We start from the raw sequence: 15,765 nt of genomic DNA, 5'->3' as shown, positions 1-15,765 counted from the left end.
TTCACTCTGAAAATATAAGATTTAAAAAGGACCACTGGTAAAATTATCTTAGTCTGTAAATGTGCCACCCTCTCAATCCCCATGGGGGAAACTGAAGAATATTAAGAGCATTACATTTAGGTATACTTAATTATAACTTAGTAAAGTTAAATACGAATTTTAAAAATTACTAATCAAATATTATACTCCCACAAAAATGTCAAGGCCCTAAAAAAATTTTATGTACACATTCATGTTTCTTTTTAAGAGAAGAAGGATAATGATCACTTTTCATCTTAAAAACTAAGCATGATTAAAATATATAATTCTAATAACCATCTTAATTCACAGAATTAAAGTCACAAGACAATGCATATGAGTATACATTTTCTTGGTTCATAGTTTATGAACTAAATGCAACATAACTAAATATATAATACACTTTTATTTATACACTAAAATACTGTCCCAATTATCCATATTAAAAATGTACATTAGATTAATAAAAATTATAGATAATACATTTTCAAAGTACCAGGTACTATGCCTCAAGTTATACGAATACTAAACTTACTTTATAATTGTCTTCTACTTCAGCTAGTTCTAGTTTTACATTTTCAGCAATTTCTACTTGTTCTTTCCATTTCAGCTCCATTTTTGCAAGTTCATCAGCATATTTATTGCATTTCGTTTTCTCATCCTAAATGAAATTAGTAAATTACCACAAGATTTTAAATCCATATAGAGCCAATATCTACACAAACATAGATATGTGGTGAATGTTTATTACAGCATTATTGTAAACAGTATAAAAACTAAAATAACTAAATGTCTGTCAGGGGAAGACTGAATAAATCATTTTATATCCACACAATAGAATTAATGAAGAAAAATTTCAAGACACATTAACTGAAAATAGTAAGTTGCAAAAATAGAATATGTAGTATAATCCTATTTGTTTTAAAAGTTGTTTAACACAATTTTATATGATGCCTATGCAGTGTATAAAAATATAAACCAAATTATTACTAGCTCTTATCTCTGGGGATCAGGATCATGATGGTACTTTTTACCATCTTTATTCTTTATTTCTGTACTGACATAAGATTTCACAATAACCATGTATTACTTTTGCAAAAGGAGGTAATAAAAATCATATATATATAATGCCACTGTTTCCAGACATTAATAAATAAAACTGAGATTTCCTGACCAAGACAATCTCTAGATTGACTTCTTATACACTGATCTTCTTTATAACGCAGAATGTTAAAAAGAAAGGAATTATAAACATGACAAAATTGGCCAATTTGATTTTGAATGTTTTTGTTCAAGGTGAAAGTTTAAAAATATGCTTTGAGCAATTCAACGGAGAAAAAGTATTTTCAACAAATAATGCTGGATCAACTGAATAACCATACTACACATACCATACCTCACGCTATCCACAAAAATAAACTTACAATGGTTAATACATCTATATGTAAAATCTAAGACTATAAAACTTCTAGAGGACAAGACAGCAGAAAATCTTTACAAGTTAAATTAGGTAAATGTTTCTTAGAATATAAAAAGCACAAAACACAAAATAAATTGATGCTCTGTACATCATCAAAATTAAAACTCTTCCTAAAAACCATTAAAGAAAAGGCAAGCCATAGACAGGAGAAAATATTCACTACACATATATGAGACAAAAGACTTATATCCAGAATATAGAACACTTAGAACTCAGTATGATGAACCACCCAATCTTTAAAGTGACAAAAGATATGACCTCTTGCAATAAGAATTAAGTACGATATCAGCAACAACATGCACATGTCTCAAAATAATTATGGTCAAAGAGGACAGGAAATAAAGAGTACGTACTATATGATTCCATTTATACAAACTGTACAAAAGGCAGACTAATCTTAGTGGCAGAAAGCAAGCCAACAGTTTCCCAGGGATGGAGTGGGGGGAGGATGAGCTGCAAATGGGATGGGTACTAAAAAAACTTTGGGGAGTAATGGAAATGTTCATTATCTTGACATGGTGGTAGTTTCACAACTATATATGATAAAACTGATCAAACTGCAGACTTTAAATATGAGTTTATCGGACTTCAATTTACCTCAACACAGTTGTAAAAAAAAAAAAAAAAGTACCTTGAGAAGTTTTTAGTTTCGATGGAACATTCTATTCTATCTTCCTTTCGGTAATACTATATAATGAAAATTGTTCCAGAATCGTTTCATTATAAAAAAAAAAGTTTTAGTCCCTTATAAACAACTTTGAAATCAAAGGTAAAACTGTTCTAACCAACCCACAGAAGGAAAAATCATTGGAAGCAACATAAACATTCGAAGTTTGGTTAAAAGATTGCATTAATATTACTTAGAAGGAGGTAACAGAATATTTTAAATTGCTCTAGTAACCTCGAGGTAATGCATGAAGTTCACTCTATAGCTCTAAAAATTATCCCTCTCCTCTCCATATGCAAAGAAACAGATACGAAAACATATTTAAACAAAAAGTACATGCATAAAAACATCTTTTCCGCTCTTCTGTAAATCAGATATAAATGAGAAGCATCTTTCCCCTTTGTCCTTTAATACTCCAAATGTGTTGCAAAACTGAAATGCTTGAATAATACAGTTTAAAATAATCAAAATAAAAAACATCATAAAGGCAACAACTCAACTGATTAATGTTTTATTCCCACTTGGGAAATCTGACCGTTTTAAGATGTGGTAGAATTCTTTGTTATTATTACAGTAATTGTTAAAGGAGCACTTCTCTTTTATGAAGTTCAAACACCTTTCATGTATCCTTTTAAATAAGACAATTAATATCCACCTTTAATCAGTTGCCCATTATTAATAGAAACATTAGGTGAACAGAAAGTAATTTTAAGGTCATGATTTAAATCACAAGCCTAATTAGAAGGTACACAGAACAACATCCTTCATCATCTCAACAGTTAAATGAAATACCAATATACAGGTATAAAAAAGAAACCCTAGGACATCCATCCATCAAAACAATAAAGGTAAGCTAAGACATTACATTTGATAAATCTATCTTTCACTTACTTACAATGTAGCTAGCTTACCTGCAAGAGTTGTTTACATTTATTATATTTTTCTGTTTTGTCAGCAATTTCTTTGGTCATTTCACAGACTTGCCCCTTTGTTACAATGTCAAAATCTGTCTCAGCTATAACAAGGCAGAAAATAAGATTAAAAATTATTTTCTCTTATATTATCTTCCTGTTCAGAATAACTTTAAGGTCAGTATACTGTGAAATATAGTAAATGGAATACGGAAGGTGAGAAACATTTATTTAAAAATATGTATTCATATACTAAATAAACAAAGGATATAACATCAACTCTAGCTAGGTGAGAATATTTGAAATGTCAGTTTGGCCAGAACCAAGTTCACATTCAATAACGAAAGGATCATTATTTTTTTTAATTAGCTCAAAATAGATCGAAAGCATACTCTGAGAAAACATTTTAAAACTTTTTTCCAGTCCTTCATTACTATTCACTAGGTCTTTATTAAGTAAATAGTCTACAACACCATCTAGGTACTACAGAGGATGTACAGAAATGGAAAACAGGATCCTGTTCTGTAGCAGCTGAACCTAATTAAATATTTAATAGTATAGGAAATTTACAATACATTTAAAAATTATAAAACATCAATTGCCCCAAACATTACACAAGGAAATATACTTTTATATACTCTAGTACTTACTTTCATTATTGGCAAATCGTTAACATAAGGTGAAAAAAATGAAAACAAGTGAAAACCTAGAGTTAATTCAAATTTTCATGTTATTCATGTATTCACTGTCTCTAATCTGTTCTATAAATTAATAAACTAATGTAAAATTTAACTTATCCACCAACAAGTACACTAACGAGAAAAAGTACCCTATTGATCCAAAAGCAGCCAGGGAGAGAGATGAGAGACACCAAACAAGGGATTTATAAGTTATTTCCCCCAACAGAATTGTACAATTAAAATGTCAGAAATGTTCCAAAATTCCACAGATTTAGTGGAAATTTAATTAAAAATTCAATTTTTGGCTTTTGTCTTATAGCCCAAATGATAACATATTTGAGCTTATAAACACCAGCTCACTGAACATTTATCAATATTCTCATGAACATGGACAATGGACTCGTGGTTACCAAAGGATGGGAGTAGGGGGGATTTAAAAAAAAAAAAAAAATCAAATAAATCAATCAATCTCCTTAAAAAAATAAACAAATAAAACTGGAAAAAAATATTCTCATGAAGATAAATACTCGTTCACACTCACATTTTGTATATTCACCACATGCATGACTTACTTTTAGACCCTTACTTTCCCTTTGCCTCAAATTCCTTCACTTATAAAGATTTAATGCTCCCTAAAATTCCTACACCTGGAACAGGGCAGAATAAATCAGCATAAACGCCTTTCAAGGCAGGACACTACACAAAAAGTCTAAAAGATTTTTACCTGCAGAAGGTGGTGGCTTTACAACTATAGTAGAGGCAGCAGTGGCTGGGTCTGTGTTTGAGGTATCATTCACTTTCTGCTGATTCCCAATTTTCTTTGAGAAGACACTATTATTATTGGCCTATTCAAAACATTAACAATAAATTGTTAAATTAATTATATTTTCTTCTTATAGTAATTGTGTAAATAAGAATCATATCAAGAAATCTTTGGGGGTGGCTCCATAGTGTAGTGGTTAGCACGTCTGCTTTGCACGCAGAAGGTCCTGGGTTTGTGCCCCAGGCGGAGCCACAGACCATACCGTGGGTATGCCTGGACGCCCGCCCCACTCAGAGATCCAGTTCTTAAGGGGAAATGGCAACATCCATGGGTCAGGGGTAGAAGTGGGGGTTGGGGTGGTGAAGGGAATTAAAGGAGTGGGGGGGAAGAAATCCTGAAAAGTCCACAAAGTTCCTATTATCCTAAAAGCCAACAAAGACTAAAGTTGCACACATCGCTTTACTCACATTACAAAAGAGAACAACCGTATTACGTTTTTTCTTAGAAAATCATCAAAACAGGCCATTCACGGAAATCTCCCAAGTTTTCTACTACGAAGTCATAATCAAAGGCCCAAAACAACAATTTGTACATGTGGGTCATATTTAAAGTATAATGTTTTTCACAAAAGCCTTCCTACTTTATCACATGCATTTCTTGCTCCTTTTAGATTTCAAAAAAGACTGGGAAAATATCTGTATCATATAGTACAGTACAAATAAAAATGTCTTTACAGTAAATTTGGTTAGTAAAGAGAACTGTGGTATCATTCTCGACTTCAGATTTTAAATGGGTTTCTTTACTTCCAAGACTCCATTATGTAGCAAGGCCTTATATTTCAATACGATTTGGGGGCCCACATTAAAACCCACAGATAACAAAATAGAAACATTTTGATTTTAATGAATATGCCTACTCACTCTCAAATGGAACACTAATTAGCTAACACTTTTTCACTCTTCCTAATCTAGTGGATATGAATAGGATAAAAGAATTCACCAATGACAACTGAAAAACCACCTAAGACCTTGAGGATGATCAATGGTGAATCTCACTGAGGACAGGTGTCACTGTCTTAAGGAGAGATTCAGTAATATGTATTGCATCTTTAAGTGAAAAAGACATTTATGAAGATCTTAGAGGAAAGTGCTATAGAGGGCTCCCTCCGGTTTTTTTGTTTTGTTTTGTTTTGTTGCTGCTGCTCTTTCTTTGTTGGTTCTCCAGCAAATAAAAATTTCAGATTTTAAAAAAAGTATCATTATAAAATTAGGTCAATGACTTGAACTCAAGCAGAGGTAAATTACATTTAAAAGGTTGATAGAATAAATTTGATTTGCAAACAAAATATTGGTAAGAGAAATATTACACGACATTTCAATTCAATTATACTTACTGACTGGTCTGAAAGTTTGTTTATTTGTTTCTGGAGCCTCTGGCATTCCTTGAATTTTTCTTTATAATGATCTGCTGCCATCTGAAGACGAAGTTTCAGATCTTCAACTTCTCTTCTCAGTTCATGTTCCAGTGTATCAGTCTTTTCCTGAGAGAAATAAACACTACCTTTACGAAAAAGATAAAAGTTTCATATCTTATAATGCAAGAGTAAATCTAAACTTCATTTTCACTTTTTTCTGGCTTTTAATTTTTATTTGTTTTGGAGTTTTGGCTACAGAACCACATTACCTCTCCTAATAAATCTGGCTTTATATTCTTAGGACTAGGGTTCATTAAAAAACTAGAGAAGAATAATCCACCTCCCGAGGAGCAAGTATTACCCTGTTAAATAACCATAATACCATTTTATGCAGCTAGTAAATAAGAAATTCCAAACAAAGCCATATATACCTGACATCAGAAAGTTTAATTAACAATAGAGCAGCTTTTACTAACCATTAGGAATTTGCTTACAGCACTTTTTCTTAAAGCTTACATTATTTTCAACCCAAGAAGTTACGATGACTAAACAAAATTAATGGAAACTTAAAATTCTGTGATCAAGAACCTGACCTGATTTAACGTAACTCATTCAAATAATGAGTTTTGAACAAAATGGAAATTCAAAATTAACCTGGTCTTTTTTCGCAGCATTTAGTTTAAGTTCTGCCACTGCATCATCTAACTGCTTTTTGACTTTCTCGTTTTCCAAGCGTGCTGTATGTAGATCTGCCATCGTTTTATCTCGCATGTTTACAGCATCACTAAGTTCTTTAGTCAGAAAGACAACTTCTTGCCGAGTTGCCTGAATCTGTTCCTCTGCTTTACGAAGTTGCTCCTTCAAAATAAATGTATCTTCCTGAAGAAAGGCAAATATATTTGTAATTAAAACATTCAAATAAAAAGCAATTTTTACTGATATTTCAACAAATCCAAAATTTTAAATTAAATGTTTTTCTAGTCATGACTTAAATGAAGTAAATAAGTCTATAAAAAAACTTAAGATATGACTTTGTTTTTAGAGTCACCATACAACAACCCTGTGCACTGGGTATCACTACCACTTTATACATGATGAAACTGAAATACAGAAGACAGGCAACACACCTAGCACTTAACAGCCTGGCCTAACAGAGACTCAGATCAAAGCTTTCGTCCCCCAAATCTCTCCACAGCTGGAAGTATTAACCTTCATTTTTTATAATCATCAATAAAAACTTTCAAAAACTTCTTTGTAACAAAAAATATGTCCTTTAAAAACACTGTACTTAAAAAACAGTAATATTCCAATATTAGGATGGGTTTAGGATAATCTGTACACTTACAAAGAGTTGGATTCACATAATCTGTAAGTGGTATAACCTTTCTCATCAGATTTTTAAAACATTCATGAACACCTTTAAAAAGCTTTTGATCTAGCAATTTTATTTTCATGCATTTTTAAAGATATGAACCTAGGTTTAGCTTTCCAGGGAATACTATTTTACTGAAATATTCAGTAAAATATTAAAATAATGAACAATTATAAGTCAAAAATGTCTAAAAATGAGAATCTATTATAAATTATGATATATCCTCCACACAATGAAAGTCTATACAGCCATTACAAACAGTAATATATAACACAACACTGTTAGTATATTATTGAGAAACAATCTGAAAATAACTGAAAATTTAAACACGTGACCCAACAATTGCACTTGGAAGAATTTATTCTATACATTTATACACGTGCCTAAATAGCCATACAAGGATGTTTATTGCAACTCGCATGTAAAAGCTAAAGACTGTACATAGCTAAAAACAATTACATTCTATATAGCTGTTAAAGAGATACTACACAGCTGTTCTAATGAGAAAAGATCTATATGCGTACTCATACTGCAAGATACTCATTCCATAACCTTTTAAAAGGTTTTGAGACATTATACATATTCTCTGTACATGTAATACTTTTTAATAAAACTAGTTAATAGATTTCTAAAAAAAATAAAAATTCTATAATGATATATCTGAGAAAAGACAAGAGTTACTTTTACTTTGTACCCTCATGTATTGTTTGAATTATTTCATAAACATGACCTTGCACTGCTTTTATAATTTTAAAGTTTTAACAATTAGGAGTCATATTTCCATTCCTATGTTTTTCCTCACAAAAGTCTTGCTTAAATAGGAAAAAGGTAAGAGATATTTTTAGCATGGTAGTAAATAACTAATAAGCAATTGAATGTATCTTTCATTTTTACACTTACAATCTGCTACATTAAATACCCTGAAAAATAACTTGGGCCTTAATCATTAATTCTGAAGGTCATGCACATCTGACATTTTACGTGTTACATTAACTTATGCCCGAGTGTATTTAACAGCAAACTACTGAAAACATAATATTCATCCATAGAAGAAATCAATGTAAATCTACATAATGCAGTGTTACACCACCATTTTTAAAAAATCAACACGATCTCTATGAACTGATATGGAATGATTTCCAGTTTATATTGTTAAATTTTTAAAAAGTGCAAAAGAGTATATATAGCATGGCACCTTTTTTTAAGAATCAAGAAAGAGGAGCATGTGTGCACACGTACATGCACATAAGCTTATTTTTGCAAAAAAAAAAAAGATACAATGGAAACTAAAGTGTTTTTTAGGGAAGAGATCAAGTCATTTGGATATATTTTTTCTAACATTTTGTCTTCTGAATGATGCAACTATTTTACATAGTCAAAAAATTTTTAAAGGTTAGAAAAATAAGCAAATCTTAAAATTAAATACTAATAAAAATAAACTATATGACAAATTCATAACGTTAAAAAAATAATGCAAGTAATTTTAAACATGGTACTCTACATCTTTAGTGAAATATAGTCAAAGAAAAAGGAGTTGAAAAGATCTTGATTTTATTTAGAAGATTTATTGTTGGAAGTGGCATCAACATAATAATTCTGAATCTACTGGTGCGTATAGCTGAGTAGAGAATATAATGATGCTTTGAGAAAAAAGGGTTCTCGCACTGGTAGAAGAGATATATAAATATGGAATAGAGTTATATAAATATGGTAAAGAAGAACACTAAGGTACTAGATTTGAATTGGAGATATTGATATAAATTAAAGACTTACAATGTCTGTCCAATGTACAAAGTACAAAGAGGCAACTAGCCCTAGTAGCATAAGAATCCAATTCTTGGTTTTAAAATACCAATCCCTTTGAAAAAACTAAGGGTCCTTGGAGAAATGGCTAATATCAGGTCTGGGGCAGAACCTAAAACTGTATTATGCAGTTTATGCCACAAAGTAAGGAAGTAGTCAAAGCATTAGGGGAAAATATCGAAAAGACGCAAAAGCAGGTTTGAAAAGGTCCCTCCCTGCCCTCAGGGACAATTGGGTATGAAAAATAATAATGATGATAATGCATAACGGGCTTTTAAAAGAATCCAAATAAGGGACAATTGGGTATGAAAAATAATAATGATGATAATGCATAACGGGCTTTTAAAAGAATCCAAAGACCACAGTGATATACAAAAGGAGAAGAGGGCAGCAGGGAACCTCATTATAAAAGAATACCTACTAACAAATTTAAAAGAAATGACAGAAGCTTTAAATCGTCATTGTAAAATCATTAATGTAATAACTGGTGTAGGTAGGGATCATCAAGAGCTAAAAAACATTGGGTAAAAGATTACTGGGGAATAAGATGTTCACATGACCTCAAGTATTATCTCACAGATTACTCAATAATCACAAAGAGGGAAGGGCATTGACACGGACTTTAAACAAATGACTAAACCCAATGTCATCAAGAATGGAACTGACATTATGTGACTTTTGATAGATTGCAACAGAAATGTACAAAATATCATCTGTGCCTTTTCTTGCTAAAAATATCTGACCTCATCTAGTCATGAGAAAACAATGGACGAATCTAAATTATTGAACATTCTCTCAGACAAGCCTTCTTCAAAAATATCAATGTCATAAAAGACAAAAAATACAGGGAGACTACTATAGATTAGAGCAGACCAAGATCATAATAAATTAACTGGGTCATCTTTGAGCACTCCTGGTTCGAGAAATTTTAAAGGATATAGAAAAATATATTTGGGACAATTTGAATGTGGACTAAAACTATATATGAGAATGAGTATTATCATATCGATGTTCATTTCTTAGGTGTGCTAATGGTCTTATGGTTATAAAGAAGGTACTTGTTGATAGGGGAGACATGCTAAAGTATTTAGGGTGAAATGTCTTAATACTTGCGACTGACTTTCAAATGGCTCAGGAAAAAAACATAAATGGGGGAAATAAAGATAGCAAAATATCTGAGGATACATGTATTCATTGTTTTGTTCTTCCAACTTTCCTAAAAGTTTGAACTTTTTCAAAAGAAAAAGCTGGGGGGAGGGGAGATTAAAAATAGAAACCACCATATTGTATACATTTAATAATGTTTTACAGTCTTCAAATACATATTGCAAAACTACTTACCTTACTTGAAGTTGTAAGTAGGAAAGCCCTTTGCAGACTATCCTTTTCAGCCAAACAGAATTGCAGCCTGCCAATCTCTTCTTTGAAATGAGTAATCATGTTTTCTTTGTTTCCATCTATATTCTTTAAAGTCTGGACCTCTGACACAAGCTTGGTATTTTCTATTTCTCTATTCTTCAAATGTACCTGCAACAATGCTTGAAAATGTCAAGAATATTCTAACTCCATAACCTAAGTTAGTCAAAGTTTAAAATACCATTGTTTATCTCTAACCCAAATATGATTAAGGGAAAGGAAGACTTCCTCTTTTTTTCCCCCCCTGTCTTTATTGAAATATAATAGACAATTAGTTGCTTGTAAGGAAGACTTCCTCGATTAGGAGTCAGGAGACCCAAATTCTGCCAAATGACTAGCTAAGCAGAGCAGAACACAGTTTTTCCATTTTTCAAAAAAAAACTTTTCCATAGAGATTAATTCTAAGGTCTAACAACATTACCTGATCACTAAAGTCTTTTCCTTTGATTTAATGATTTTAAATTCTCTTTAAAATCGCAAACAGATTTGGTTGTTCTTTTGAGAAAACAGATTATGTTAAAGATATATTCGGATAGTAAGGCACAACCAGATTCTGGAAAACATCTTAAAGTAATTCAAGTTTTGCATGTGAAAAGTACTGTCATTTACGTCCTGTGTACCTAAAAATATATTTGTTGATTAACCCAACTATTATTGATTTTCCCAGGAACTTTGGCTGCAGCTGCTCATTTGCTGACAACAGATATACAAATCAAATTCTATAACTGAAATGATAAAGCATACACATATCTAATACCCACAATAAAAGAAATGAATTAACATACTTCTTGCACTTCACTCTTTAAGTGTATCAAAAGCTGTAATACTAATTTCTGTTCACAAGGACAGAATTTAACTCTGGCTTCTCTAAAGGTGTCTGTCAGCAGTCAAGACCTCTGCAGCATCACTTTAAAAACACTACCTAATTATCATAATCATCAGCTCATAAAAGTATTTTACCAATTCCTCTCAATTCTGATAGGGCAGAGATGGGTTATATGACCCAATAGGGGCCAGAAAAGAGAGAAAAAGAGTCTCTCTAGTTATTCATGTGAACAACTTGGATGGGAAAGTATTGTTCTAAGGTTAACAGTATACTATGTCATACTTGTTATGTGGAATCTCCTTGCCAAAATAACACAAAACAAAAATCCTAAAAGAAGCATTTTACTTTTTAACTTTCGAGGTACACACACACAAGTAAAATGAAACACTGTTCAGAACACTGGGAGGTTGGAAAAAAGTGACTCAAATGGAAATTTCAATGTCACTTTGATCCCGACTGCTAATGCTTACAGAAAAGCAGATACTGAAACACTGTAAAAGAATAAATACCAAGAAATCTCATTCTTTTCCTTCTTTCCTCCCTACCAAGTCTTTTGCAAAGGACTCATCATTCAGGGGTACGACCTATACACACAGTCTTTGCAGAAAGTAAGAAAAAACAAGAGATAATATACGGAATAAAAATGCTGGATTTACCCTAAAATGTGCTCGCCAACTCTCTATAAAACACCAAAAGTGCTGTTCTCAGAAGAGAGAAAAGAAAGGTAGAGTGGTAAGGTGACAGCTTTAGGGACAGCTTCTCCTCTTTCCAAAATAAGTCATCCTAGTTATCACTACATTGGTTCACTTAGGACCATCCTAAACCCTTCCCAATCCAGCAACACGGGTTTATTCAGGACCTTCCTAAACCCTTCCCAACACTAACTAGTAAGCCTTTATATTTATTACCAAATTAAATTGAAGACATAGATATTCTATTAATCGTATTGTTTCTCACTGTGCTAACAAAAAGAACACAGAAAGCACTTAATTATCCAGAGAAAAAATGCCCAAGTCTTTTCCTAGCAACAAAACTCAAACATTCTCACTGAAATCCATAGTAACATTAAATTTAAAAATGTTATAGATGCCAAATTGTCACTTAGTTAAAAGATGCTCTATATAACTTCAAAAAATATGCATTTGGAAGTAGTCTTCGAAATCATATAAATGGTATTCCAATTGCATCAATTCTCCTCTTCTAGATAGCTCTATTATTTCCCATTTTCACAAAATCTTGTTCAAAAACCAAACATTATTTTTAGGTACTTTCTCTTAAAGGGTCAAATCATAAAATTATCCACCAGTTATCTTCAACTATTTTTCTTCTTGTTTTGAAAGCAATACACGTGAATACCCACATGCACGCACCCCCACGAGGGGCAGCAGTATTCCAAGAAACAGAATGGGTATTAGCCCATGACAAGCAAAAAGTCCCTATCTATGCTCTACTCTGAGGTGCCCAGTAAACTCAGTATTTCATTTTTTTATCTTTAAAAAACAAACCACCACCACCAGAAATGAGAAGGAAAAACCCACTATAATACAACAAATCATATTCTAGTTTCTTAGTTTAAATTGTGGCTGTCAAATACTGACTACACGCAGTTGTATGCTTTTATCTTTAATCAAGTTATGAGTATTGTCCTTTTCTACTCTAATCAAGAGACTGAATCTATCTGAATAATATTGACTTAACTCAGAATGTTCTTGAAATTCCTTGTCTGCAACTATGATCAGGAACTGCTTATGAGCCACGTAAGACAAATAAGTCTCAATCTACATCTATGTTACTGACAATTAAGCTAAGTATTTCAGAATCACTTAGAAAAAAAATGCAAAAGATGAAGATTTGTTATCGGTAAGAATATCTTTTTTAAAATACAGTCTCAGACAATTATTCCCAAAGTCAAACTCTAAAACATGGCCATCATCACTGAAATAATGTTCTCCCTAAGGTTTACATGTTCTTAAAACAGGTAAGTAATTGGTTATGTAAATCCTGTTAACAGATATCTTGTCTTGTTACTGTAAACCTCTTTGACTTATACATTACCTGCTAAGCATCTAGAATACCAGCAAACTCATTTCCTGGAAACTACTTTTATGCACTATACACAATGAGGTAGTTTTAAAATGCATCCCCTAATCTTTTGATACTCCTCTCTTTAAGAAATGGAGCCTAACATTCCCCCCTCTTTGAGTGTCGGCTGGACCAAGTGCCTTCCCTCACTGTACAACTTTGGAGACTGGGTCATAAAATGCACTGCATCTTCCTCCTTGCTCTCTCTTGGATAGCTCACTCTGAGGGAAGTTGGCTGCCAAGTTGTGAGGACATGCAAGCAGCCACTGAAGAGGCCACACAGCAAGAAACTGAAGGGCCTCCTGACAGAAGTCATAGGAGTGAGTCACCCTGACAGCAGATCCCACAGTTACAATCAAGCCTTAGGCTAACTGCAACTACCTAAGAGACCCTGAGCTAGAACCACTCAGCTAAGCTGCTCCCAAGTTCCTGACCACTAAGTTTTGGAGTAATTTGTTACACAGCAATAGGTAATGGAAACGGAAAGAATAAATTACCTTATAAAGTTCCTTCTCATCCTTTTCTGTCTTTAACTGATGTTCAAGTTGTTCTCTTTCACACTGCGCCTTCCTGAGTTTGTCCTTTAAACTGAGGTCAAGTAACATTAATGTAGTCAAAAAAACTTTGTTAAAACATTTTTAAAACAAAGATGTTTTTTAAAAGCATCAGAAATACCTGTCCAATTCAGTTTCTTTTTCAACTGCTTTATTTGTCACTAACGCAATATCTCCCTCAAGCCTGAGAGCTTTGGATGTAGCATAATTGTATCTCCTCTTAAAGTCTTCGTTTTCCATTTTTAAACTTTCTGATTCTTCAGTAAGACCCTTAGAAACAAAGTGTTTTGAGAAACATAATTAGTAAGACAAACATGTATATCTTTAAGAAATCTATGTATTCTTAAATTTTAATCCCATATTTGTCCCCTCCAAAGTTTATAAGCTAAGACTAAAAACTAAACCTGAAATTGAAACATACATTCAACTTTTAATATATTAAATAATTTTTTCCTGCACTTTTCATATACCATTTCCTCATTTCACTAACTTCTCCACCAGAGGGCAGGCAATAAAAATGAGAAAAAAATTTTTAGTCATTTTCATTTTTCACATCTCACTTTTCAATGTCATCCCAATGACAAATCAGGTTTATACAGTATTATCAAGGTTAACACCCACTTATCACATATAGATCACTAAGTGCCACTGATGACTATACCAAAGCACTAGGTTAAGAAAAATGCTTAAAATAATGTCCCTAATGCTCCTGCCACCGTGACTCAGTGGTCAGAACATTCAAAGAAACTGTAACAAATATAAAGAGGTAGTAAATTTAATAAAATGTATTTCTATTTAAAATAAAATATTCTACCTTAAATAGATACCTTAAGAGTATGAAATTTAGATCACATCAATTAAGACAAGTATTGTACGAGAGCTCGATGATGCTCTTCTATATACCTGTTTTAAATCTAAAATGGAGATAAGGCCTTTTCTGCCTAGTTTATAAAATTATGAGAACCAAATACAACAATGTGTACACAAGTACTCCATTGTGGAAAACTACACATCAATAGAATTGATAAATTAAGAAATTGTTTTCATTAAAAACATTTTTTAATTTCCCACTAAAAGTACCGCGCCCAACAAACAGAAACTAAAGAAAATCACCAAATGTATCAAATATTATAAAAGTACTTACAAGCCACTTCGATATTCATAAACTCAATCAAATTTTTAATTTAAGGTGAAACATCATCTTATGTTAAATATCTTGCTAGAATATGAAAATTGCTATGTTGCATCTACACAGCATTAAAAAGCTTATCACAATAGTGGTCAATAATACTCTTGGTTTTATTTTTGCTCAAAGCAAATGGTTGCCTTACTGAATTTGCAACATTAACCAAAAATTGTTATAAAAACTAAATGCTTTTCTGATTCCAACACACTGAAGAAAGCAAATAATATTTATTCCCTCTGATATAATTGTTTTAATACCCAATGACCCTTGCTAAAGTTCACTGATTTTCAGTTATTTGTCTTGCTGATTTATGAAGACAGCCAAAGACATTTCTAAAGAATTTTTTTATATTTTTATTTTTAGTTTTACTAAATGCTCTCTTGGCACCACAGATTAAATCCACGTGTTTCTCCCAGGGACAAAGACTAGATTGCCCAGAGGCAAAAACAAGTTTCTGATTCCATAATTAATGAAGTTCAATAGTGGGTAAATAGCATTTCCAAAAATGGGGCAAGAACTAGAAGAGATTCATAAGCAACTAAATGCAAAACATGAATTGCTTTATCTATGAGTCAGTTAACTCTATAAAGAGT

The 15,765-nt window shown here is 32.1% G+C and overlaps 1 protein-coding gene across 2 annotated transcripts in view; it reads right to left on the bottom strand.

The window, feature by feature from the left end:
- TAX1BP1 (Tax1 binding protein 1) overlaps positions 1 to 15,765 on the bottom strand; it is a 68,159-nt gene that overhangs the window by 27,908 nt on the left and 24,486 nt on the right. For both annotated transcript variants that reach the window (XM_011361704.2, XM_011361705.2), the window contains exons 6-13: positions 14,108 to 14,256; positions 13,930 to 14,020; positions 10,450 to 10,635; positions 6,588 to 6,812; positions 5,913 to 6,059; positions 4,481 to 4,601; positions 3,077 to 3,180; positions 554 to 679 (exon numbers count right to left, since the gene is read on the bottom strand). In XM_011361704.2, the coding sequence (XP_011360006.1) occupies positions 554 to 679; positions 3,077 to 3,180; positions 4,481 to 4,601; positions 5,913 to 6,059; positions 6,588 to 6,812; positions 10,450 to 10,635; positions 13,930 to 14,020; positions 14,108 to 14,256 (1,149 nt within the window). The remainder of the gene's footprint in view (positions 1 to 553; positions 680 to 3,076; positions 3,181 to 4,480; positions 4,602 to 5,912; positions 6,060 to 6,587; positions 6,813 to 10,449; positions 10,636 to 13,929; positions 14,021 to 14,107; positions 14,257 to 15,765) is intronic.

Source organism: Pteropus vampyrus, unplaced genomic scaffold, assembly GCF_000151845.1.
Source record: "Pteropus vampyrus isolate Shadow unplaced genomic scaffold, Pvam_2.0 Scaffold69, whole genome shotgun sequence".
Classification (NCBI taxonomy): Eukaryota; Metazoa; Chordata; class Mammalia; order Chiroptera; family Pteropodidae; genus Pteropus; species Pteropus vampyrus.
This window is presented reverse-complemented; position numbering and strand designations above follow the sequence as displayed.